The sequence below is a fragment of the Pempheris klunzingeri genome, chromosome 5, assembly GCF_042242105.1.
Source record: "Pempheris klunzingeri isolate RE-2024b chromosome 5, fPemKlu1.hap1, whole genome shotgun sequence".
Taxonomy (NCBI): Eukaryota; Metazoa; Chordata; class Actinopteri; order Acropomatiformes; family Pempheridae; genus Pempheris; species Pempheris klunzingeri.
Genome location: NC_092016.1, coordinates 7,380,067 through 7,404,891, shown reverse-complemented (window position 1 = coordinate 7,404,891; position 24,825 = coordinate 7,380,067). Strand labels below are relative to the sequence as shown.

Below are 24,825 nucleotides of genomic sequence, written 5' to 3'. Positions count from 1 at the left end.
TGAGACTAAATGTGCTGTTGATGTAAGACATGGAATGTAATTCACCCCCAGTCAATAGCTTAACGAGCATGTGTAGCTCAGTTTGCATCATCTAGAGATGAGTTATCTACCAGAGAAAAGGGCTTCTGCAGAGCATTATCACATGGAACGTGGATATCGTGCAAAAGATCTATCTGTATATCAAACATGTGACACCCACCAAAATATTGATTATTGATTAATATAAGGGGTTTATTATTGTTGATTAAAATAAAGGGTTTGCTAATCATTCATAGCTTATGCTATTGCTTTTATTTCATTTTGTGCATCAACCACTTGTAGACATTTCAATTAGTATTCAATGTGACATGCAGCAAGTGTAAATCTTTATGTTGTACAGCTAGACATATGGTACTTGGGTCCCCACCTTATGTAACCAACCGACTATGTATTAGCCTACAGTTATCGCACTGTGGGAGCAAGCTACGGGATACGTAACTCTTACCTCTGACAAGATTAGAAGAGGAGCCAGATTACTGCCTTTTGTCTGTGAGATATCCAGGCTCTGGCATCCTCAGGCTTTTGTTCCTATAAATTGTTATTATGACTACATACTATACTAATGGCTGACTGATCTATCAGTGCACTCTTTGGTGTTTTGTCACTTTCACCTTGAAAGTGTTGACTTAGGTGGACTTATCTCAGTTAGTGTGACTCATGCTAGCTGAGTAGTGGTATACATGTAAAATGTAAATAAAAGACAGTAATTCCAAAAGGAAAAAGATATCATTTTAAATCAATAATCATTCATTGCTAGTATGTTAAAGGGGTCACCAAGGACAAGTATCACCTGAAGCTCTGCAGAGTCTTTCAACTCTTTGCTTTGGTTTTACTGCCCACAACAGCCAAGGTTAGTGACTGGCTGGTGATCATAGTGGAACATTAAGAAGCTAAAGAGCCAGGGGTTTCCACCAGTGCATGGTTGAAAACAAAAGAATGCGCTAAAAATGAATGAATATTGGATTAAATTTGATTAGGGGCTAGAAAAACCACATCAACTAAAGGTGGGATGTTATGTCAGTTGTGTTTACTACTTATTCCCGCTGTCAATAAGTAATGAATACTAATCAGCTGTGGATGGTATTCATTCAACCATCTAATTTTATGACCTAAGTGTGGATGGACATGATAACAGGCAGACTTTTAACAAAAAGGCCTTGAGTTGAGGGTTGAGTCATGTATTGCAAATAAGGAATTTAAAGAGCAACTTAACTCTTAACTTAACAGTAACTGAAAACCCGCTGCAGTGATGAAGAAGCGCACTGTGACATGACTGTCGGTTGTAGTTATAAACGCAACAAAGCACTTTTCTGACCACGCCCTTCAGGATACAAAGGGTGCGACGCACATGAAAATTTAAACCAGAGGAGCAGTGGAGTGTTGCTTTTCAGTGTGGTGTTGAAGGGCATTTTACATATGAAGCTCAATTTACTTTACAAGTTCATTTTTTGTTCATTTTGAGTTGGATTATGGGAAATGTAGGATCCTGCGTATTTAGACGTTGACCCACTCTGCTGCTTTGAGCTTGACCATTTTTTTAAACTCTCTTTTCAGTCCCCCATCTTCATAAAAGTCCCCCATCTTAATAGGAGTACAATACTAAATCACTGTTGTATCCCTTTAAACCTCTTACTACCAACAATTTAGCATACAAGGATGACCAACTAATGACCAACCAAGAATGAGCTGTAAGAAACAACCATGATAGCAAACTGTTCACTATTTCTTCCCAAAACAGTCTTGGGAAATCTGTCTGCTGCATCTGCTGCATATTTTAAATTAGGACCCATGGGACCCATGGTAAACATGAACACAGTAAACAGTTCCATCTATTAAAACTCTATGGGCAGAATTAGGTGCTTATGACTGGGGTCCCCCAAGGCACCAATACATTGTTGTTGTTGTTTTTATAAAGCATTAATTAAAACAGAAACAGAAAATGGCATTATGTCATTTAGGAACAAGCTGTTTGGAAAGTCACAAAGTCACAAAGTTACCATTTAAAACAATGTCCCAAATGTCATCTACATTTGAGTTTAGCCAAGAGGCAAGCAGGTTGCTCAGCATCTTCATTTTGATGTTATGTTGACATCCACAGATTTTGCACGTCAAAAGTTATTTTTTATATCTTGGAGAGTACTTGAATTGGCAGCCAATTTGCATTGTGGGTGATGTAGGTGTCAGGTGTTGACAGGGAAGAATACTTGGAATAAAAATGAAGATACTGCTTGTTCTGCTGCATCAATCTTGATACTTTTTTCTACAGTTTCATATATACGTGCGACGCTAAATCGGTGGAGCACTATTTTTGTATGAGGACAAAATAGGTTTTGTCTATAGTCAGCCACACATTCAGTCAATCAGTCAGTCATTCAATAGGTCAGTCTGTCAGTCACTCACTCAGTCAGTCCACAGCTTTTCAGCGAGAGGTGAAGTTGGCACTGTTTCCTGGGATAAAGCTTCACTGTGCCTCAATGAGGTAATTCCCAATCTTGGCATATTTTCTCACAGTGTGCCTCTCCTCTAATGGTCTGTAAGCATCTATGTATAAAAGCTATTTCAGCCTGACTACTATAAATAATGATGTTTAGTCTCACCTATTAAATGGATCGTTTGAAGTGAGGCATTTGGCTTGTGTGTTGGAACTTCACAGAACCCACAAAGAAACTGTGAAAAACTGAGGTAAACTGTGATCTGGCTGCAACGCCAGTGAGGATTCTCATTTGCCAGAACAGAGCAGAGGGGCTCCCCCTCCCCCCCCCCTCCTCCTCCTCTCCCAGTTGCACCAAGCCTTCATTCCCACCAAGTACCTGTAGAAAACAAGTCACTCTATTTTTACCTCACACCACAATCTGACTCCAGTGCTGGAAATTTTGGCAACCCAAACGGGTCCATCCCCCAAACCCCACGCACACAGCACACACAGAGTCACACTTGTGCTGCACCTTGCCCTTTGCCAGTAGGAGCACATTCCTAAAGTTGGCCTCACACACGGTTTCTGACTAAATGGGATTTCCATCCTGTGTTGTTTTGTGAACTGAACTCAAAAGACATGGCAGCGTTGTTGGTCCTGTGAGACTCATGTGTTTGTTTGTGTGGAAGTGTAAAACATAAAGGAAGGGAAGGTGGTTTGGTGTTGACATGTATTCTTATAACTGAATTAGTTTGAGTATGTCTCCTGCAGACTGATGACCAATTTGTTTGAATTTGCAGAAGCGACCATGATGTGCTTTATAGAGAGGCAAAGGGGTAACAGAGGGCTGGTGAGAGGCCTGTTAATGTAACCTGACAGGAGTGAGCACAGTCAGTGAGCTGTCTGTTTCCTCCACAGAGAGAAATTCTTTCAGCAGCTCTGGCCCCCGAAACAGGGTCTGGCTGAGGGCTAATGCGGTCACATAACATCAAGCCATTACCTACTCATCTAACACAGGAAAAGTGGCATACATTATGGCTCATGTAAACATAAACAGGCATATTTGACACGCCACATGCACAGTGGGAATTCTCTACGAGAACTAGCCAAGGTCCTGAAACTCCTTCCTTTCCCTCCTGTTTTTTTTTCAATCTTCAAAAAGACCCCATTTATTACATAGCACTTGACACATTTAATCTTATTTTTCACATTTTATTACCAGTAAACTTCATGCCAAAACTGCATATAGGAAGAAGAAGAATGTGCAGAAGAATCTCATGAATGATAAACAAGAAAAGCAAATAACAAAAGTAGAAACACACACATGAGCTGTACAAAAGTCTCTTTAATTCTTTAACTCTAACTGCAATCTGCCCTACTATGACCTTTGGACCATTGTCATCCTGCTATATCTATGTCTTTTGCCCCATTCCTTTTCTCCTCCGACCTTTCCTGTCTCACTCACAGGGTGCAGAGATGACATGGAGAACATGTCCAAGGTGGAACCCTCCAATGGGCACAGCAGGCCGCTGGACATCGTGCCCAGTACGGAGGAGGAGAAGATGACAGACAGGGGTCAGTGGGGCAACAAGATTGAGTTTATTCTGTCAGTGGCTGGAGAAATTATTGGCCTGGGGAATGTCTGGCGTTTCCCCTACCTTTGTTATAAGAATGGAGGAGGTGAGTGCTTGGATTCTTTATCTCTGGTTTGCTCTCTCTGACAAGTTTCTGCGGTTAGTCATTATCATGGCAGGACTATCACAAGGAATAGGCACTTGGTTCAAGCATGTTTTGATCTGTAGAGATATGTAATCAGTAGGTGCAGTAGCCTCTTTTTCCTTTAAGTACTGACCGCACCACAACACCTAGAAACTAATTCCATAATTTTGCACCAGTCTCATTACTTGAGTTATCTGAGTGAGCTGATAATTTAATGTGTGTGCTGATGCAGGTGCCTTTTTCATCCCCTACCTCATCTTCTTGTTTGCCTGTGGGATCCCCGTCTTCTTCTTGGAGACGGCTCTGGGTCAGTACACCAGTGAGGGTGGCATCACCTGCTGGAGGAAAATCTGCCCATTGTTTGAAGGTAATCTACCTATTTTCTCAAGAAAGATCATTTAATGGAAGTTTTAATGATGCTTAAAAAACATCCTAGAAGCTTCAGTGCCATACTCTCCCAAGATCTGTTTATTTGACATTTTCATTATGCTTACATATTGTGTTTCATGGTGTCTAGAATTATGCAATTATCTAATCATCACAGTGATAACAGCTATGTTTGTACAACAGTGTTAGATGAAAGATGAATTTCAGATGGGTTTGTGCATTCATCATTTTAGTGCACACTATAAGCATTTGTGTACATACAGCACACATATGTGTGTGTGTGTGTGTGTGTGTGTGTGTGTGTGTGTGTGTGTGTGTGTGTGTGTCTGTGTGTGTGTGGGATGGTGATACATGCAATTGTAACAGTTCACAAGCAACCAACTCCATTTCCACTTCCATTTAATCAGTTCTAATCATAAACCGTACAGGAGGACAGCTGGTGAAGAGTCAAGTCAGTCAATCATATAATAATGGAACCTGGAGGAGGTTAACCTAAAAATTGCATCTACTATAATTTACCCTCCATTTAATGTACTCCACTGTGATGCAGTCATTTGAAAGGGCAGGATGGGTTTAATCAAATACTGCAAAGATGTGCTTTTCCATAGTTGAATTATGCCTCTGTGTCTATAGTGAATAGATCTGTCAGATCTGTCATCTGTTAGTGATTCAAAATCATTTCTGTGAGTCACTGAAATAAACTACAGTGATTTCGTTCATACAAAGCTACAAGTATATTGCAAATCTAAATCTAATCGTGTTGTTCTCAGATTGCTGTTGAACACAACACTGTAAGCAAACAACAGGAAGCTCACTCACTGAGGCATCGTGCGAGCAAACGTTACCTGCAGCACAAGTTCCTCAATGCAAGATGCATCGCTCAATTAAATCTGTGAAACTAAATCACATGTTACATGTACAGGACACATGCATTAGGTCACAAAGCCCTGGTGCTCCAGGGGACTGTAGGGGGAACTGAGAGACACTGTGTGAAAATTTCAGTAAGCTAAGACGACCCCACTGCACACACTGTGCGGACAGAAGCCATAGTTCAGAGTTTCTATTTTGTCACAATTCCCATCCCAACCTCCTTTTAAAACACACTGTGTGATCACAAGTGCAGCATCTTACTGTTCAGTCATAAACTTGTTGTTTTTTCCAGGAGTGGGTTATGCTACCCAGGTGATTGTTGGTCTTCTTAACATCTACTACATCGTGGTGTTAGCCTGGGCCATCTTCTTCCTGTCCCACTCCTTCACCTGGGATCTGCCCTGGGCCTCCTGCAACAACACCTGGAACACAGGTGAGACACAGGACACAATGCTGAAAGCAAAAGATATGCTTCTGCTAGACATATATACTATGTGTACAATCATCAATCAGGTGTTGCCAGGTTTCCATCTTACCATGCTTATGGCGGTCTGAACATTTTATCTGCATTGGCCAGACTCTTATATCTCAAGAACTTAACACTAAATTTTTAGTGAAATGTCTCAAAAAACATTGAAAAACTAACGAATAGCTGTAACATTTTTTTCATTTATTTTCCTATCTATTTCCATACATTTATTTATCAGGATGAAATGGAATAACTTTGGTGATCAGCTGATTTTTTTATTTAGCACCATCAACAGGCCAAAATGTAGATTTGTTCAGTACTTTGGTTTATGACCAAATGCCTAAAAAAACTAGTGACATTTCCATTAGCTCCAGCTGTACTTTGTGTTTAGAGTTAATTAGTATATATTAGCATGCTAATGCCCCAAATTAAGATGTTGTACATGGTAAATATTGTACCATCTGTTATGTTAGAATAACTGTTGACTTTTCGTGTTGTTTTCTATATAAGATAATGTTGCAAAAGTAGCTGTTTAGTTTGTCTTTTCTGGTGTTCCCCTTCATCATTTCATTAATTCATAGTTTTATTTTTTTCTTAAAGGAGTGAATGTTTCTGCACCATTTCACTCCTCTGTCTCAGTGGTGGCATTGTTTCACTTGTCTGTGTGTAACTTGGAAACCTCAAATAAAGCTTGGATTTCTTCACAGGATTGAATGTCTTTTTGTCTTTCATTCATTCAAGATTCCTGTATGGCATTTCAGAGGGGGAATAGCTCCATCAATCACCATGAGAACACCACCTCTCCTGTCATTGAGTTCTGGGAGTAAGTGCCTTTTTGTTTGGCCATGTCCTCAAATGGCCTCGGGTGCCAACAAGTTCACCAAGTAATTTACATTATACCACATTTTTCAACCGGATGCAACTTTTACTTCTCATTCTGGCATTTTGTTGCTCTGCCTTATATCCTTAGAATCTTTATAACTCTTGTGAGCATAGGCCAAATACTACATCGGAAAAGTTGTGAGCTCAAATACACTGTGTGTGGTATAAAATGAATTCTAAAACAAGATAAAACATTTCTAGAGTTTGTCCATTTTTTCTTTGTGTCTGTCCCAGGCACAGAGTGCTGAGAATTTCCTCAGGTATTCATCACATTGGTTCTCTGAACTGGGACCTCGTTATCTGTCTGGCCGTTGCATGGGTCATCTGCTACTTCTGCATCTGGAAGGGCGTCAAGTCTACCGGCAAGGTGAAACTCCTGCTCCATTCATGACAGACGGACAAACGCCTTTTTTACGCTTTAAAACATTGTCACAGATTGTAAACATTGACTGTTTCACACTTTGGTGAAGGATTCTGAAAGGGATGCATTGTCATAAGTCTTTTAGAAATGCGTATGTCTGATTAGGAGGTGCTGCTGTTTCCCTGCAGGTCGTTTACTTCACAGCCACATTCCCTTATGCTATGCTGCTGATCCTGCTGATCAGAGGGGTCACCCTTCCAGGAGCCTCCAGGGGAATCCACTTCTACCTCTACCCGGACCTGGGACGGCTGTCTGACCCACAGGTAGGCTGGAAAATCACTTGAATTTTAGTTGTACACATATGTATGCCTGTATGTATGTATGCCTCATACAAGTGAAAAAAAACTAAACAAAATAATACAAAAAAAAGACAATGATGTCATCAAAGAGGTGCCATTTTGCCGTATTTTTGGTGTCATTTTGAAACAGAACTGGATCTGACTTACAAATAAGCAATAATATGAGCCAAATTCTAAAACTGAGTCTGGACTATTGATTTTGGTGGAGGTCTGCGCTCTCCGAGCCTCGGGATATCCAGCCCAACAGAGTAATAACGCACATCTACACTATGGTCATATTCACCCATACTATCTCTGGTGTGTTTTTAAGAACACGGAGTTGGTAGTGAATCAAAAGAGTCATGCATGAGTTGTTTCACTAGTGGCAGATGAACAAAACAAACCAGGTTACTTTAAAGAACCGGTCTCTTCATTACTAGTCATTGTGAGTGTTTCTGATCTGCTTCCCCTTTGGCTGAAGTGCGGTTTGGGCAACTAAAAGTACTTGGATATGATGTTTGTCTGTTTTCATGTTCCAGTCTGCAACTTTACTGTACTCTTTTGATGATATTATCGTGTCAGTTTTGGGCCGTGGCTCTTTTCAGTTATGCCAGTTTTTGCTGGATGCATAAATAGGCGACAGTTTGCTAGCAAGTTTGCCATATTGAGTTAAATAATGATAAACTTGTCAGTGTTCTTTTCACAGCTTGCTTCCACTGCCCCCAAGTGGCCCAAAACTCAGTTACTGCAGGGTTAAGGATGCAGGGTGCAGTTTAAACAAACAAGAAATGATGAACCCCTTTTTTCCCAAGGGCACGGTGTCATTTAATAATGTGTCCAGCAGAATGTCAAGGACTTATTCACTGCTGGAGGACAGAGAGTGGGTTTGGAATGGTGGTGCTGAGTGGGACTTTACTTTCCTTGCCGTTAGATTGCAACAAGTGTGAAAACCTAAAATAGGGGCCCTCTTCAATCCCTCTCAGGGCTCTGGGGATGAATCTAAGCCCCGTGTGTGCAGGCCAAGACAAGCTAGGCTGGTATAGTTGCTGCCTTGGGAATACCTGCTTTTGTGCAGTGTTGTATCCTGAGCTTGTGTTGTTTGTTGGACCCCCAGTCAGTCTGATCTTCAGTGCTGGCTGCCAGCTATCTAAAACATGCCCCAGTGCCCCGGGAGCACTTTACCAGAATTGTAAGCATAGAGAGGAACCTAATTAGAATTTTGAAGTGTGAGTGAGTGGTGTGAGAGGGTAGAAAAGTGCTGCACTTCATGCCTCGGAGTGACTGGGATGAATAATAGTCTTTGCTGGGTGGGCGATGGTGAAGTTGAGCGGGTGAGTTTCACAGTAAGGCGTTTAGGGATTTGATGCATTGGGAGATTTTAGAAAGAGATTCAAATTGACTTTCAATACGAAGGATACAGGGGGGTGCTGTGTGATAATCATGCTTATAATGAAGTTGAAAAGTCATTTTTCTGTGACTCTGGTGTTGCTGTGGTGGAGAGCAGTCCCTAACACTTCACACACTCCAGCAGAATATATTTTCCTAAGCAATGATGAAAAAGCAAACGCAGTCCTTTTTTTTGTGTATGGGTTCAGTGACTGTGTAGTTCTTTGAGCCTCTGTCTGTCTGTTAGATTGTTGTTATTTTGGGATGCCCCAATAGCCCACCTAGTAGAGTGAGTACCATTAATTCTTAGTCCCGTGCCCTTTGCTATATGTCGTCCTTTCTCTGTCCCGTTTCCTGCCACTATCTCATAAAGCAGAAAATGCCAAAAATATTTCTACCGTTTGATAATCTTGTTTCTTTTCCGTCCTAAGGTATGGATGGATGCTGGAACTCAGATTTTCTTCTCCTATGCCATCTGCCTGGGTTGCCTCACCGCCCTAGGAAGCTACAACAAATACAACAACAACTGCTACAGGTGAGGTGAATTATGATCAACTGTACAACACTACATCTCACTATTCCGTCTCAAAAGTCAGCAAAATTGAACTTCTTTGACCATGCGCCACCATTATAGTCTATATTTTATCTTTATATGTGGAGTATCAGATTTCTTGTCCAGATAATGCGAGTTACCGTTCTCAACCCGTTAACAAATGCAGCTCCTAATCATTATATGCCACTCTCTCTGTGCTGTTTCCAGGGATTGCCTGTCCCTGTGTTTCCTGAACAGCGGTACCAGTTTTGTTGCTGGTTTTGCCATCTTCTCCATTCTGGGATTTATGTCCTACGAGCAGAACGTGCCCATCTCAGAAGTGGCTGAATCCGGTTGGTTCTTCTTTTACTATTCGTAAATAAATGTCACTGTACTCACTGTGTTAGGTAGATTACCCTCAAGGAGACAATCTGAGACCTGTTCCAAAGACCTTCTAATTCTGCTGTTTTACTTTGGTTGAATTATTTTGAAAGGTTTAGGATTTGAGTCAGGGTAGTTGGATGCAATATTATGATATGATACCAACAAGAATGGCCCATAATGGTGTTTTTGACAAATGACTTTTAAAATCTGTCTAACTTAGGTCCAGGTTTGGCCTTCATAGCCTATCCTCGAGCTGTGTCCATGATGCCTTTCTCCCCTCTATGGGCCTGCTGCTTCTTCATTATGATCGTCTTTCTGGGACTGGACAGTCAAGTGAGACACACATGCACCTCAAAGACACACACAAACAGAGAGCTTCAATACTATAGTTTCAAAAATAGTTCTAATAAAGCACCACAGATTCTTTGTTAAGCAAAAGTGCACGAGACATACAGGCATAAACTCATATATGTGAATATCTCATACTTGCTTGTTTCTCTCTTGATCAGTTTGTGTGTGTGGAGAGCCTGGTGACAGCCATGGTGGACATGTATCCCTCCACCTTCCGGCGTAAAAACCGCAGGGAGCTCTTCATCTTGGCAGTGGCTGTGGTGTCCTTCCTCATGGGGCTCATCATGCTGACAGAGGTTGGTCTCAGTCACTTCATAATGTCTTTACAGAATAAGCATATCATTTTTTCATATAAAAGAAGGTGACTGCACGCCCCTAGTTTCTATTTTCTATTTTTCAAAGATGCCCCACGTTCAGTTAGTCAGGCATGATTATCATGATGAAATAATATAGAGAGCTGAATTAATGGTGGCTCGTTGAAGGCTTGCTTGTGTTTCATGCCTAAATGAAGATGTCCTTGTTTTTGAGATTTTAAGCAGGTTGATCACAATCTACCAAATTAATTTTAAAGTGAAACTACATATTTCTACCTACTACAGCTTCTTATTAGAGCCTTTCAGTCCTCACACCACAGCAGATTCTCCCCAAATCCCCTTATCCCCACCCAATTGTTTCTTCATCTGTTTGTTGTCTATCTTTTTAACATAATATCGCCTGTGTGACACTTTGCAAACATTTCTGTCTCCGCAGGGAGGCATGTACGTTTTCCAGCTCTTTGACTACTATGCAGCCAGTGGGATGTGCCTCCTCTTTGTGGCTATTTTTGAGACTGTTTGCATTGCTTGGATCTATGGTGAGTGTGTTAGCCAGGCTGTTTGGGAATGCGTAGCGGCCATAATCAAAAGACTAAGGCTTTATTCTCACAAAGCACCATTCATCCTTGTCCACACTGCCCTCTACGTTCAGCCAATCAATGAAAATGAATGCTCTGTTTTTTTCTCTGATCCACTGATTGGGAGGCATCAGGCTGAGGGAGTGTTATTTCACTCTGTTGGTGTTATTTAGAGAATAAAACCAATGATAAGATGATTAGTTAAATTAGTAAAAATCACAATACAGTAATAAACCATGTCACAGCATATCTTATGATTATTGTAAGTATTAAGTATTATTAATGTCATGTTTTTATGTTTACATGTCCGCTGGTCAGACAGTGAATATTGACACAGATGACTGTCAGATATTCATGTGTGCTTCCACTGCGTTTCCCTCATCTCGCCCTGATCACAGGTGCTGACCGTTTCTATGACAACATAGAGGACATGATCGGGTATCGCCCCAGCCCTGTCATCAAATACTGCTGGCTTTTCTTCACCCCTGCAACATGCTTTGTGGGTTTTACATTCATTTTCAATGTGCATGCTCTACTCTCCTGACAGAAGAGCAGCCTCTGCTGGCCAACACTGAAAACACATATCATACATCGAATACAACAGATACAACACATTCAATTTGCAAACTACCACAAATGGCAACACAAGTATTTTTCTATATATATCTTAAAAACCTAGATACTGATTAAGGTTAAGATTGAAGATTATTGTCAGCTATTTACTTGAAATATTTACCAGTATTTCATTTCATCAGGTATGTAGTATCCAGTCAACATCCACCCATACTAAACTATGAAATATGTTTCTGTTATCAGGGAACCTTTGCTTTCGCCTTGATCAAGTACTCACCTCTGAAGTACAACAATGAATATGTATATCCATGGTGGGGCAATGGCATTGGCTGGATCCTGGCTCTGTCCTCCATGCTGTGTATCCCTTTATGGATAGCAGTGAAACTGTATTACACCCCTGGAACCCTGAGAGAGGTACGTTTTACCGAAAAGCTGGCCTTTTTAGGTGCAAATGAGTAACGGTCACTTTAGAAAAAGGAACGGAGAAAAGAGAGCGTTCATGAAAGAATCATGTCACAGCTGCTCTCGGTGGATTACATGATTGTTTAAGGGGTCACTCTCAGAGACAAACCCACAGAGAATTATCACCTAACTCTGCGGTTGCCCTCTGCTCTACCTTTGAGTGTCTAAGCGTTGTTCAGCTGATTGTCACTCTCTCAGTCTCATTGATTGCGATTTCATTAAGCATTAAGTTTTCAAGGCTCTGATATGCCCATTGTACACTACCTGCTCAGCACCAAATGGCAGGCAAACAATGTTGGCAACTAGCTGAGAATAGTGAAGCATTTAGCAACTAAAGAGACAGATATTTCTCTCAGGAGCTGGTGGAGACCAAAACAGAGCTAGAAGTAGGGTTCATATTGGAGTTGCATTCACCTTGAAGCCAAAAACATGATTCCAAATGAATGATTTAGTTGTTCTGTAGCTGCTCAATGTGCAAATAGGCAACTATTTGCGAACATAAACCTCATAATAACTTTAAGTTCGTAATATGTCAATATTGTGTTTACAGCAAGTTGCACTGCCTCAAGTGATGAAAAAATCAGAATTAAGAATTTGCAAGTTGCGTTCTTCTTATCTAGTAGTTATGGTTTGGTGGTTATCAATGAAATATAACAAGTCTTCCACCAATCAATCAATGTTTTCGTTCACAGCGCCTTGCTCTCTTGACCACTCCTTCCACTGAGTTACCGAAGACAAAGCAGGAGCAGGAGAAGCTGCTGGCCATCTTCGCAGCAGACGGCGACAGCCTCCATCAGAAATCTCCTCCCACTAAGGAGGGCTACTTCCCTGTTGACGAAAAGGAGTCTCATTGCTAGAGACTTGAGAGTTGTAATCAGAGCCTCAAAGGGGTCAAAGGTCACTCTTCAGCTTTGACACTCTGTCTGGCCCCATCCCAACTCTCTCTGCAATACCTCACCACACAAGGTGGCGAAAGAGGCGCGGCACAGACGTCGAGAGTCACCTGAACTGTAACTGCTGATCTGCTGCTGGAGCTTCATCCTTTGTATGCTGCCTTCAGTACACAGTATGATGGCATCAGCAATCTTACTGAAAGAGTTACATCCTTTTTTGGAGAGTTGATTACCATCTTACTCTCCAGTGGCAGTCACGTGCACATTTGAAATAAAAATGTTGCCATTGTTGTTACACAGTGGCTAAGAAATTACATTTGATCTTGTCTGCTTTCTAAGGAAGCATTATTTTCTGTTATGGACATCTCTAATGTTCAGTTAGTCTGACATGACATTCCAGTTACATTACTGGTTCTAACATCAGCTGCGAACAAGAGGTGTCACATGAGTGCACACATCAAAAAAGGTCACTTCAGTGAAAGCTATGTGGGTTTGAATGCACGCCTGTAATGCATGCAACCGCACTGTGTATTCCATCCATCAGTCCCATCATGCTGACGGCTCTGTTTTTACTGTATGGTAGAGAGTTATCGTCTCAGGATCTAAAATTTTCTAATAAAGAAAATTCCACAAAAGTATACTAAAAATTTAGATGAACTGACCACGACTCAACTCAATTAAGCTTTTCTTTTTTTTTTTTTACAGTTAATGTTACTATGTTCATTTATGCCATGTATTTTTATTTCTTCGCATGAGATGCATGAATATGTTGCATAAAGACATTGCTTTTTTTGAGTATTGATGTGATTATAATTTAGTCAGTTTTGCCTTATCTCTAATGCATTGAATTGTATGAAATTAAAATGTAAAGTGCCCGAAGGAGACAGTTGTGCCACTTAGATAACACGGAGAGGGCAGGCTGGTCAAAGGGTTTCATTCCAAAACAAGCATCTCTCTTGTCTCATCATCTCTTGTTTCTGCTGTATAATGATGAACTTCAGCCTGTGTTTCTTTGGATGTTGGAATGAATATATGATTATTGATTTCTGATAGGGGACACTTTTACATATATAACTTTTATAAGCTAAATTTTGTATGACTGAATAAAATATACCTTCATCTGGAACATGCATTTCTATTGAAAAAACATCTTTAAATTTTGTGGGACAAACAATTGATTATTCAACACATGAATAATCTTGCAGTCTTCATTTATAATATCCCAATTTCTATCAGGGAATCAGAGTATGACCTGCAATTTAGGGATACTATGGTGTCTGTAATAAAATGTTTCTTCTTTGTTTTACACAAGTTTGTATTAAAAGCAGCAGATGACTAATTTGCAGCATGTTCAACAAAGTAAAGTAATTGATAAACACTTTATAGTTATATGGCACTTTGTAATCTATTGTTTTAAGAGCCTTACTTATCTTAGAAAATAAGTATTTGAAGATATGGCGTTTGAAGATATAAGTGTTAAGCATTGCCAACCTAATGTAATGAATGCTTCATAACTGAATTTGAAAAATAGTATCAGGGTTCATGGTAAAAATATGTGTAACACAATGTAAAATAGGCACTACAATGTAGTTTATCTCAAGACTTGATGAAACGGTAAAGGATTTACTGCATTACTTTTTTATTGGAAGTTATCATTAAATTTTGCTCTCAACTTGTAAGAGTTCTAACATAGCCTTTATTCATCTATATCCGTGTTAACACTATGTTAACTCTCAAAATGCCAACTACTATGAAGCTTTAAAACATTTGCAAAGCAGTTTCATAGAGGTCAGTGTGATTGTATGAATCCTATAGATATAATTGTTGAAATAGTACGTTCATCATACCATTTACAAACAAACTTTCTTGCCAAAGGGCCTCAAACTAGTGTCACTTGAGTGTCAGTTTCACATCTATTCCTGTCTGCGGAATGCATATTGCATTTTTCTTTTTAATTAAAAATCCATATGCTGTACTTTCATGCACACCTTCAAAACCAGTAGGCTTTTTTGGATGTTGTTTCACACCAGCAGGATTCTCGGATAAAGTCAGACAAATATTTACCTAGACACAAAAAAAAAAGGCTTGTAAAATAAGGTATTTATATTCAGCGAAGAAGGGGAAATGTTATGACTAACACAAATCAGCTTTAAGCTGTCATTTCATAACGTCGGAAAAATCTCCAGAAATATTAGGAATGGCTTTGGGTTTTCTCTTTTAATGTTGTGACACGATTCAGAATGTGGTAAGGAAGTGAAGTTTATGGCTCAGACTGACATTTAGTGAAGTGTTATTACCACAATTCTAAAGTTCTGGTTGAAGTGCACTCTGAGCTACTGAGCATCAATAATTGATGATAATACCAGTCACAACTGTTGCATTGACAGTTTTCTAATATAAATACTACAATGAAAAAATTAAAAATCAAGAAAATGTGCTTGATTTGATTTAAAGATATTGTTGGGATTTAAAACCCTTAAGTAGAACAACTACATATGCTCTAATAACATTTTTTGCAACATTTAAGGATTTAAGGAGGCCAACTAATCTGAAAGTATTTGTACTTCACATATATGGTATGAAATGCTTTGCTACTCTCTTGTTGCTACTGTCAGAGCTGTTTGATGCTTCCCCTTTCATCACAATTCAAAAGGATTTAAGGAGGTGTGGAAGTTGGTCCCTGAGGACACGAGCTGTTTCTTCAGCAAGAAAGCAAAGAACTCCGGCAGCCCGAAAAACAAAGAGCCGGGTGGAGGGCTCCTTCTGGTTGTCACTGTGCAGCCTCAGGGAGTGGGTGCTCCTGTTTATCATGTCTGCGCATATCATTTTTCAGTCTCGCAAACAATATCCATCCTGACTAATACAACCTTACCTTAATGGATCTCATCCCTTGAGTGTAACATGACATCTTACATCATCATATAATACACACCTTTAAGTGTAATGAACTGGCAACTAACTGATTTGCAAATTGAGATATTTCATAAATCCGAGAAGCCGCCATCTAAATTATGTTTTCATTATTTAATATTCTCTAGAAGCTAGTATGTACAAAATAATGTTGAGTTTTAATTATTGGTCATAAAATTGAGTGGTGGTGGAAGGATTCAGGTCATCTACTTAAGTAAAATCGGCAATAACAAATGTCAAAATACTAATGCAAAAAGTAAGCATTCTATGTTTTGTAAAAGTTCAGAAGTAGCTTACTTCTACGATCAACAAGTATGTTCAAAATGAATCCAAAACTACTCATTATTATGTAGAACAACAATATGTTACTAGATTGTTTATTATTAGATTAATATACCGATGAAGAAACATTTAAGTAGCATTATTAATGGCATTGCTGGTTGAGTTGGAGCTTATTTGACCTGCTTGTTTCGAATGCAAAATCTCAATCATCCCCAAAAACAAGTGAAAACAGCTGTCAGATTAATGCAGTGGAGGAAAATGCACGATATTTTCCTCTTAAGTGTAGTAGACTGGAAGTATAAAGAAGCAGAAATTCTAAATACTCCAGTAAGTAACATTCCAACACTGTATAATTCATACAATAGAATAATTTTAATAATCAGCTGTGCCTACATCTGCTGGTGCAGCTTCTCTCCTGGCCTTTAGGTGGTGATTGTCGACGTGTGACTGTGCAGAAGACGTGGCTTGTCGTACCAGCCTTCTCCAGCAGGGGTCGCTGTAGCCATTATTCTGAATCGGTCACTGTTTACGGAAGTCCGAGTGACGTGTCACTGTCCACCGAAGCATTGTGGGAAGGAAAGTGGAGCTGACGGCCGTTGATGGCAGACAGCTGAATTTGGCAAATATATTCGATTAGAGAGCAGGCTTAAGAAACACACATTAAGCGGAGCGATGCCACTTCGGGAAGCTAATGTCAACGGGCCGTGAAGAAGAGGAACATATGCCGGTGTCATCGCTGCTCTCCTGCGGACGGGCGCCCAAAGCAGAGAAGTGGGATACTGTGTCAATGGACCGCGGCGTTTTTATTTTCTTTTCCGAGGGAGCCGAGTAAAGTAGCGACGGATTACAGCCCCGCCGTGAATGGGTGGGGGGCGACTGCGCTCCCGCATTCCTCATAGCTTGAAGTTTTTTCAGATTTCTGTCGAAGACGCCGTCAAAGATGTCGACCAGCAGTCCCGAAGCGGTGAAGAAATTGCTGGAGAACATGCAGACGGACCTGCGGTCTCTGTCTATGGAGTGCAAGAAGAAATTCCCCCCAGTCAAAGAGGTTAGCCGGCTAGTTAGCTTCACCGAGCTGTTACCCCGGTATTCAGCAGGTTGTCTTATTTGTGAATCTGATTTTATTTTCGTACTAATAAGTGTTTTTGGTTAATTGCTCCTTTGAGCCCGTTTCCCCACCGACCACAGGGCCTCCACTGTCTGGAGGGATGTGGACACTGACTTGTCCTCACGCTGTACGGCTAAATTAAAAGTTGTGTCACCTGCTGGGCCTTCCTGCCAACCAGGCGTTTAATTAAAGGCATATACGGGTGTTTAAAATGGCCAGTGTCACATCGTTTTAGCTAATATGGCTGATGTAAAGCATGCATGCAGTGGGGTGGGGGGGGCTAGCCAAATGAACCCAGCTGACCCAAGTTTGTATTTACATAATAGCGCACACCTAGCTGACTACATGCTGTGACTGGCATGTTAATTTAGAGACATCAGCCATCAGTGTCACAGTGTGGACAGAGATTATAAGGGGCAGTTCTCACAAATCACAAAAAAAAACAAATTTTTCTCATCCAGTGGCAGCTACATATCCAGTTTAACCTGTGCTAATTAAAAGTTTTGTGGCTATAATACCAGAGGTAAGTTAGAACATGTTTTTTCTCTGATTTGGGTGAACCAATCATCAATGCTGAATTTGAAATCGTCTTTAATGTGGTTCATTTTTACTATTGCAATGCCTCCTTTTGGATGGAAATAGATTGGAAATTATTGTTTCCTAATAGTTTTATTCCTCATGTTGTGATCACTAATTGAAAATATGCCCCCCGTGTATGATCTTTTGTTAAAATAACACACACATATTTTTATGCTTGTGTGCCATAAGGTTTGTGGATTATCCAAAATAAATGTGGAGGTTCTGAGACACCCATCTCTGGGTGTCTCAGAACCTCCACAGCTATGATCACGGCTACATAGATACCACTAAAGAGAAATGCTCTTGTGAGCTATGTTCATTTGTCGGAGAAGAGCCCTGTTGGTCTGTCTCTGATCTCACATTGCAAGTTGTTTTTAACCTTTGCAGCACTGACATTGGCACAGTCAAGAGCAATTCCATACAAGTGTGGTGTTCATTTTTTTTTCCCTCAGATTTTCTGTCTGCTTCTGCTGACTGGCTTGGTTGTGTAGCTGTGTTGGTGACATCATGGCTCTGTTTGAGAACAAGTAGTATAGTATAAGGTGGAGTGATGTCAGGGCCTTTTACAGTGTGCGTGTATTGTTAGATTCCCATGTAGAAGACAACAGTCGAGCCAGCTTTTATGGCTCTACTTTGCCCCAAGTGACACGACTTTCTTTATTATGCGCTCAGTTTTCAGCAATCCACAGGGCTGGGTCAGAGTTACTTACAGCGGGAATGTATATATGTACATATATATAGCTTTTGAACCTTAAATTCATGACAGAAAGTGAAACATAGATTATAAAGCTGGCGACATATGATATTGAATAAACGCAGCCTTCCTTCACTGTCTGTCACAGTTTGACGGCGCTACATTTCCTAACTGTGTTGACACATAGATGCTATTTTGTCATTTACTTGTCACTGACATGCACTCAAGGAGCAGAAAGTGTTAGCTCAAGATTCAGTTGACACCATCTCAGTCAGAGCCTCTTTATCTTAATTCTCTGTAATTCCCAGGTATAGCAGGCTCCCTGTTTGCTTGCATACGTAACAGTGGTCACACAGGGCATTAGATGAAATGCTGCACTGTACGTGGTGCTTTTGAGGCCTTGGAAATATTCATCAGCCGGCTCAATGGGGCGATACATATCAGGCTACAGTGGCTTAGTTTGTTTTCCCTCAACTCTCATCTTGGTTAAAGACGACATTACAATGACAAGGAAAAATACTTCAGCAAGTGCTTCCAGTTCTTTTGTGTTTCGGCCACTGCAGACTGATTCAGTCCGTCGACTCCAGTGATACTTCAAAATGAGCAGTGTGGCAGTCATGCAAGACCAATAAAAGCTTACATCTGGTCTCACATCTCAGGCTGCTCCCTGGCCCTTGCCTAAGGGCCTCATGAAGCATCTCCTTCAATATTGATTTATCATCACCCATGTTTCCTGGTCCTTACCGGTATCTCTTCCCTCAGGGATCACAGCAGCGCACAGAGCCACTTTGATGTTCCCCACAACCTGAGCTCTCTCATGCTCTGGTTGATAGTGTTGTGACTGAAACAGCCTCTTCCAATTTGAGCCTTCATTGTTATATTTGCTGGGGTGTTACTGTGCTGCAAACAAGCTCAGCACTGGTGGCCGTAGATGTGAATTCTAATTATTTGCGTGCCTGTAACTGCACACAAATGTAGTCCTCACTCTGTCAATTCAAATGTGATTTATTTCAAAGATTTTCAGTGAATTCAACACAGCTCCTATATTTCTCATGGACGATTCTCTTTTGAGTTACATTTTCAGCCGCTGAGACATTTTAAATCAATTACTACCATGTTTGTAAGTAGATTATCAAAGCTCAATAACAAAGCATTTTATCCTTATGGCAAGAAAAAGAATGAAGAAGCCCTGTTCTCATTTCCCAGTCAGTCTACATTCCAGTTCCTCCCCCCATTTCCCAATTCATCCCCCACAGTGACATTGCACCATAGCCAGCGGTTTCTCTGGGTTAAGAGGAGCCAAGAAGAGTGCCATTGATTTTTCTGCATCATAGCTTCACATGCAGAACCTCTCCTTCATTGAGTAGCAGTCAGTGAAACCACCAGGGCTTTGCTGTTTGTTGTGCTCTGATTGCTTTTGCCTAGGTGAAAAGAAACAGCCAGCCCTCTGCTCTCTCTGTGGATGAGTCAGGTGCTGTCAACTGCGTGGAGCTCACAGTAAAATGTGACTGTTTGTCTTGGGAAAACCTGCAGAATTAATGAAAGCGCTGTGGGCCACCTTTGTATGGCTCGCTTAGCACAACTCATTTGCTAGACGGATCATGACGGCTGTTCAGACACAAAATAACGAGCAACATGAAGTGAGGATTTGGTGAACTGATGCTATAATACTGAAGCTCTGACTGAATAAGCCTTTTTCATAATATGCTACTGCAAAGCCAGGCCCCCCCAAAAAAAAAAAAAAACGCTGAGTTTAGAGACTCTCACAGCATGTTTCTAAGGAAGTCAATCTGTGATGAGCTTCACTAATGTTGTTTTTCACCGAAATGAGCTGGCACTCAGACATGGGTCAGTTCTGTTTTGAGGAACACAAAAAAGGCTCTTGAGAAGAACTGAGCGTTTCACAGTACGGCCTGATTCTGACACTGTTTGGAGAGCAGAAAGCAGCATTTAATGTCCCTCTCTACTGGGTGGTTTTACTGACTAATCTAAAATATTAGCATGGAAAATGAATAATATACTTTCTGTCATTACTTGGTGAGATTAAAAGATAAACGTAAGACTAGATTAACTGTAAACATGTCACTTTTCTCAAACGCACTAAAATCCATCGCGAGGCCCTTTTTTAAACTTGGCATAGAAATGTGTTTAGGGTATCATTTCGGTACCAAATACCGAAACAATACTTTTTCAGCAAATTGGTATCCTCATTTATTGTCCTCTTAACACCGGCAGCCCTATTTGCCAAAGTAAAATATGTTAAAAATCGCAAAGTTATGATCTAGATAAAGAAATATCAAATCAAACTGTGAGTAAACAAATCTAAGAAGCTGACTGAGAATGTGACCCCAACTTTCGATACTTTTGATAACTGAGTATACGGTCACATTTTGGTTAATACTGGGAAAGTGTTGAGGTCTGATACCCAGCACTGGCAAACATAGAACAGCTATTAAATTATTTTAAGCTAGAAAAATCTACAGCAACTATGAGGTCCTGACAACATCCCAGTGGCTAAATAATTCTATCTTGGTTAAACGTTTTCAAAGTTTACTGTCCAGCACATTAATAATGTGTGGACCCCTCACCACTCTATAATATAGACAAAACTATGAAGTGGTTAGAGATCATAAGATATTCCATTAACTGGGCAGAGACGGACTCTCTGCTCTCTGTCACAATGACATCATCAGACTGGTGGTATTTCCCGTCACATGGAAGTGTCTACATAATGCTGACAGTTTTTAGAGAGAAGTAACGTCTACGATGTGCAACATAGAGCTTGAACAGCACTTTCCATGAGGGAGTAGGTGGAAATAAAATGTGTTTGCATGGAGAAAGAGATGTTTCACTGTTTTCATTTAACTCTGAGCTCCATGAAGAAGTAGGCCAGTATAAGGAAAGAGATTTTCCACCACGTGAACAAGGTTTTGTGCACAAAAATGTTACCTTATTGTTTTCTTTTTTTTTTTACATGCAGGGCTTTGTTGTCATTGGTTTCAAGATCGAACACGTGGTTCCACTCGAGGCCGAACAAAGGAAACCCAAATACTATGATTGTAATTAGAAGCTTTTATTGGCTTATTGGTTCTGTTAGACTGACTCACAGATTCTACAATAGTGGAAGGAAACATCTTTCTGAAGAGTTGTGCATTGGACAGATGAGACTATTCAAAACAATTTGTCAAGATGCACCTGTGTGTCTTATCATTATCAGCCTGAGCAAATCAGAGAGGATATTATCTTGTTAAATCACCTCCCGAACAGCCTCTATTGTCATTTAAACACATCCTGGTGCCCAAATATGTCGATAATTTAATTTTATTGTTCTGTCAGTGTGGTCTCCTGGCATTGCCACTTTAGCAAAGCCAGACCTTTTGATAAGAAACCTCTCACCAGAAGTATTTGAAGAACACTATTTATTGTATAACTTGGCGATTGGCGAAAACCTGGCCTTCCTCACCGCCCTTTAGCTGTAGCCTGCAGATTTTCGGGGTGACTCATTTCAGTTGACCAGATTGACAGCTGATGCACAGTGTGCAGTTAGGTTTTGTTGTGGTATATAGGCACTGATAGAGCATCACAGGCTGGCTGAAAACCAGCACAACTCATCTTGATATGATCTTGATGATGAGCAAATTGTCTTATTTTCAGATGCTGGCAAGAAAACGGCAAATAGATTTTTTCCGTTGATTAATGACTTTAACGATCGATTAATAACAATTACTGGATTTTCTGTTGACCGACTAGTTGTTGCAGCCCTATCTCATCGGACCACAGCTGTAACTTAGGTCTAAATTTATATGACCAATGTAAAACCAGAGGAAACATTGTCTGGGCTTCTATCATAAAGCTGGAAATATAGTTTCAGTCGTTTATTTCTTTAAAAACCTCATCACTACCCCAGACTCTGCACGTCTTTTCAGTTATCCTTCATAGCTGCAGTATATTATGGTCTCAGCCTGTGGGAATATCAAGAGCAGCCGCAGAGCAGTGGTAATTATTTGGGACTAAAAAAGCTCTGTGTTTTCCTCGTTGCCCTGTAAAGACCTCCGGCTCTGTTTGAGGAACAAAGGAGAAGTGGGAGACTAACATTTTTTGAAGATTAACTTTTTTAAGGATCTGCATGGTAACAGGCCAGTTCAGAGTTTGCATTAACAGCCCAGCCCTCTAACCAGAGGTTGCTTGGTAACCGACTGTTCAGCAGGTTATGAGTTGTTGACTTCCACAATAGCTCGACCTTGTGGCTGTTCAAATGACACGTTAAAGTGATACAATCATGTTGTTGGCCAGATATCTCATTCACTCCAATGTAAACGGCAGTTGTATTATTTGTCCTCATCAAGGTTGTCTAATCCAAAGTAGTATAAGTTGCTTATCATTACTCATCTAAAAGGTATTTTTCATCATGTTAGACTAAATAATAGACTAAATAAATTTTTTCTAAACTTGGGCTCATACTATATATATATATATATATATATATATATATATATGGTCATTACTATTATTATTATTATTATCATTATTATTATTATATGATTCAGCTCCTCGCTCTGTGTGTACATGTTGTTGTATATTATTGCTGGTAGTAGTAGTAGTGGTAGTAGTATTATTGGTATTATTTAGTACAGCGCCTTACTATGATTGTGCATGTTGTTATATATTTTTATTAGTAGTGGTATTATTGTTATTATTATTATTATTATTATAAGACTCTGGACTCACCTGGTGCAGTAATTTACCTCTGTGTAATAATTTGTAATAATAATTTTTAATACATCTTTTTTTTATTCATGCTTTTATATATTTATATTTTACTTGTGTTTGAAGTGTATTCTTATTCTTATTCTTTTGGAGCTGTGTGTAACAAAAAGCAATTTCCCCCTGGGGATTATTAAAGTAATTCTGATTCTGATTCTGATTCTGATACTTTATTTTTCTGGCTGCGGACATGATGGTTTGTGAAGCTCTATCATATGCATGCTCGGGATGTAGTCAGATCGCGGTAGTGGCTGTATGAAAAATGCATTAAAGTAATGTAGGTGCATTGGCTGTTTGCTCAGTTGAGGATGTTGCTGCTGTCACTGATGTTTGATCCGTTGACATGGCAGACGTGATTAAACGCTGCAATGTGCGAGTTGTTTTCCAAAAGACAATAATAGATGGATTAAATGCTATAAATGCTCCATTTTCCCTAAAGAAGTTGCATCAACAACAGTGATTAAAAAACATTGCTCGAAAAAACCAGAAGAGCTAAATGTATGACCGCGCAGCCTGCCTTTGATCACCAGGTGCTTCTTCCTTACCATGTCTGGGCTTTTCAGATGCTGGTGACCAAAAGACAGGCGCTCAATGAGATGACTGATAAAGGAGACGAGTAATGTAATTATGGTCTGTCAATCTGCAGACTTACGGTACAGTTTTTGTGTCAAGGTACACATTTGCACATTGTAGCTTAGAAGATGATTTGGTGAAGGAAGAGTAAGATTAAAAGAGTGAGAGAGAGAGAGTAGTGATGGGGAAGAGTGCGAGGGAGAGGAGGAGCACAGCTTTGACTGAAGGTGAGAACATCCTGACAGGCTTTTGGAGGCTTGCGGTTGTTGTCGAAAGATAAGGACAGTCTCTGTTATGACTGGTAAACGCTCAGCATTTCTGTTTCTCTTGTCTACTTTGACATTCCTCCTTCCCCTTTTTCATATCTTACCATCTCACCCCTGCCAGACGCCTCACTGGGGAAATCACGCTCTACTAGCACATCCTCCTTAAGTCGAAGCCCGTTTTTAACAGATTCACCAGCACTCCTCCCGTCTCTCTCCGCAGCCAGGCCTTACTGTTTCTCCCCTGTGGCCACCATTACAAGATGTTGTGTCTACCACCGATAGCAGAGTGCTGCTGCACCCTCAGCACCGTTTGACATACATTACACTGAATGTAAATGTCTCCTCTATCTTTCTAACCCCCAGGCTGCAGAGTCTGGCATTGTGAAGATTAAGACCATCGCAGCCAGGAATACAGAGATACTGGCAGGTGAGTTGCACTGTGAGACCGGTAGTGGTCGACCACAACTGAGAGAACTTCCTATCCCTTTGTCAGATTGACTCTTGATTGATTTGAAAATGATGATTTCTTCCACAAAATATTGCATATATTTGAGTTATTTCAATTGAATTTGATTATTTTTGATAGTATTAATATAGTAAATGTTGATTAATGTGCGCTGTCCCATACAGTATGAATGAAAAAGTACAAGCACAATCTAAAAGCCTTTGATTCCTCTAAAAAAAACATGTTGCAGTCA

The 24,825-nt window shown here is 40.2% G+C and overlaps 2 protein-coding genes across 3 annotated transcripts in view; both read left to right on the top strand.

Annotated features, from left to right (window-relative positions):
- Nucleotides 1-3,918: 3,918 nt before the first annotated feature.
- slc6a13 (solute carrier family 6 member 13) lies at nucleotides 3,919-12,926 on the top strand. Its single transcript, XM_070830861.1, has 14 exons — nucleotides 3,919-4,132; nucleotides 4,404-4,538; nucleotides 5,721-5,861; nucleotides 6,639-6,720; nucleotides 7,014-7,146; nucleotides 7,329-7,463; nucleotides 9,296-9,399; nucleotides 9,625-9,749; nucleotides 10,001-10,113; nucleotides 10,290-10,427; nucleotides 10,882-10,984; nucleotides 11,422-11,522; nucleotides 11,840-12,010; nucleotides 12,751-12,926. The coding sequence occupies exons 1-14, from the start codon at nucleotides 3,934-3,936 to the stop codon at nucleotides 12,913-12,915; spliced, it is 1,845 nt and encodes a 614-aa protein (XP_070686962.1). The 5' UTR covers nucleotides 3,919-3,933; the 3' UTR covers nucleotides 12,916-12,926.
- A 3,791-nt stretch (nucleotides 12,927-16,717) lies between these two features.
- mon2 (MON2 homolog, regulator of endosome-to-Golgi trafficking) overlaps nucleotides 16,718-24,825 on the top strand; it is a 35,706-nt gene continuing 27,598 nt past the window's right edge. For both annotated transcript variants that reach the window (XM_070830860.1, XM_070830859.1), the window contains exons 1-2: nucleotides 16,718-17,191; nucleotides 24,491-24,554. In XM_070830860.1, coding sequence (XP_070686961.1) covers nucleotides 17,084-17,191; nucleotides 24,491-24,554 — 172 coding nt within the window. In that variant the 5' untranslated portion in view covers nucleotides 16,718-17,083. The remainder of the gene's footprint in view (nucleotides 17,192-24,490; nucleotides 24,555-24,825) is intronic.